Source organism: Globicephala melas, chromosome 19, assembly GCF_963455315.2.
Source record: "Globicephala melas chromosome 19, mGloMel1.2, whole genome shotgun sequence".
Lineage (NCBI taxonomy): Eukaryota > Metazoa > Chordata > Mammalia > Artiodactyla > Delphinidae > Globicephala > Globicephala melas.
This window is the reverse complement of record NC_083332.1, coordinates 7561784-7563943: the sequence shown is the minus strand read 5'-3', so window position 1 is coordinate 7563943 and position 2160 is coordinate 7561784. Positions and strand designations below refer to the sequence as shown.

General features: G+C 54.6%; 1 protein-coding gene across 1 annotated transcript; it reads left to right on the top strand.

The window, feature by feature from the left end:
* Positions 1 to 309: 309 nt before the first annotated feature.
* Positions 310 to 1826, top strand: FUT2 (fucosyltransferase 2 (H blood group)). The gene has a single exon (XM_030873683.3). It carries the CDS (start codon positions 582 to 584, stop codon positions 1614 to 1616), a length of 1035 nt encoding a protein of 344 aa, XP_030729543.2. The 5' UTR covers positions 310 to 581; the 3' UTR covers positions 1617 to 1826.
* Positions 1827 to 2160: the final 334 nt, after the last annotated feature.

Genomic DNA, 2160 nt, shown 5'->3' with positions numbered 1-2160 from the left:
CAAAAGAGAAAAAAAAAAAAAAGAAGAAAAAAACTTCATCAGTCTAGACACTTAAGATCTGCATACTTTATGTGTGAAATAAAAATTTTAAAAAACGCCTGATTGCTAAAAAATGCTAACCATCATCTGAAAATGCAGGCTTCCCACAAACCTTCAATTTGTAAAGAATGCACTATCTGCGAAGTGCAATAGAATCAGGTGTGCCTGTATATACACAACCGTGCAATACAATGTACACATGTCCATTCACCTGCACACAATTCCACACTCACATACTACACAGCATATAAATACCCATATCTACTCATACAATGCACATGCCATGGGTGTCTATATACACATGTAAACATGCACATATGAGTCCAGTGGAGACACAGCCACATAACACACACTCCAGAGCTGTACCTGCATACATGTAACCCGAGTATTCACACTCATTTCCATGCACATGCAAAGCAGACCCACACGTACATACGTCCACGCAATGTCTGCCCGGACAACTGCGCCGCCAGCTTCATGCACTAGCCCAGGGCCTCCGTCCCCTGAGCTAACCGTTTCCTGCTCTCCCTCTCCTAACAGCCATGCTCAGCACACAGGCACCTTTCTTCTTCCCCACGGCCCCCTTCATCCTCTTTGTCTTCACGGCTTCCACCGTATTTCACCTTCAGCAGAGGCTAGTGAAGATTCAGCCCACATGGGAGTTACAGACGCTGGAGCCAGCAACCGAGGAATCTCCCTCGAGCCCCCAGCGGAGCCCCCGGCCAAAGGGCATGTGGACGATCAATGCCATAGGCCGCCTGGGGAACCAGATGGGGGAGTACGCCACCCTGTACGCCCTGGCCAAGATGAATGGGCGGCCGGCCTTCATCCCGCCCCAGATGCACAGCACGCTGGCCCCCATCTTCAGAATCACCCTCCCCGTCCTGCACGACACCACGGCCAGCAGGATCCCCTGGCAGAACTACCCCCTGAACGACTGGATGGAAGAGCGGTACCGACACATCCCGGGGGAGTACGTGCGCCTCACCGGCTACCCCTGCTCGTGGACCTTCTACCACCACCTCCGCGCCGAGATCCTCCAGGAGTTCACCCTGCACGACCACGTGCGTGAGGAGGCCCAGAATTTTCTGCGGGGTCTGCAGGTGAATGGGAGCCGGCCGAGCACCTACGTAGGGGTCCACGTGCGCCGGGGGGACTACGTCCACGTTATGCCCAATGTGTGGAAGGGCGTGGTGGCCGACCGGGGCTACCTGCAGCAGGCCCTGCACTGGTTCCGGGCTCGCTACCGCTCCCCCATCTTCGTGGTCACCAGCAACGGCATGGCCTGGTGTCGGGAAAATATTGAGGCCTCCCGTGGGGATGTGGTCTTTGCCGGCAATGGCATTGAGGGCTCACCCGCCAAGGACTTTGCATTGCTCACGCAATGTAATCACACCATCATGACCATTGGGACGTTCGGGATCTGGGCCGCCTACCTCGCAGGTGGAGAGACCATCTACCTGGCCAATTATACCCTCCCAGACTCTCCCTTCCTCAAAGTCTTTAAGCCAGAGGCAGCCTTCCTGCCAGATTGGACTGGGATCGCGGCAGACCTGTCCCCACTCCTCAAGCACTGATGTTAGCTGGTCCATCAGCACTCCATTCCCCTCTTCTGGATCCCCCAAGATCTGTTCCAAGGTATGAGAAGCACATTATTACATGTTCCAGAACACTGCCCTCTTGTACCATAATGCTTCAGGCTGCAAGTAACAGAAGTCCCAACTAACTTGTTTAAATAACATGTTCATGTGTCTCACACAACAGGACCAGAGGTGGCACATCTCCAGGGTTAATTTAGCAGCTCAACCAGACCCCAGTTCTGGGACTTCCCTGGTGGCGCAGTGGTTAGGGGTCTGCCTACCAATGCAGGGGACATGGGTTCGAGCCCTGGTCCAGGAAAATCCCACATGCTGCTGGAGCAGCTAAGCCAGTGCACCACAACTACTGAGCTTGTGCTCTAGAGCCCGCGAGCCACAACTACTGAGCCTGTGCACCACAACTACTGAAGCCTGCGCGCCTAGAGTCCGTGCTCCGCAACGAGAAGCCACCGCAATGAGAAGCCGACGCATGACAGCAAAGAGTAGCCCCTGCTCACCGCAACCACAGAAAGCCCGTGCACAG

What these genes read in the sequence shown, in the direction of transcription:
- FUT2 (XM_030873683.3), top strand. Translation starts at nt 582, where the DNA reads ATGCTCAGCACACAGGCACCTTTCTTCTTCCCCACGGCCCCCTTCATC.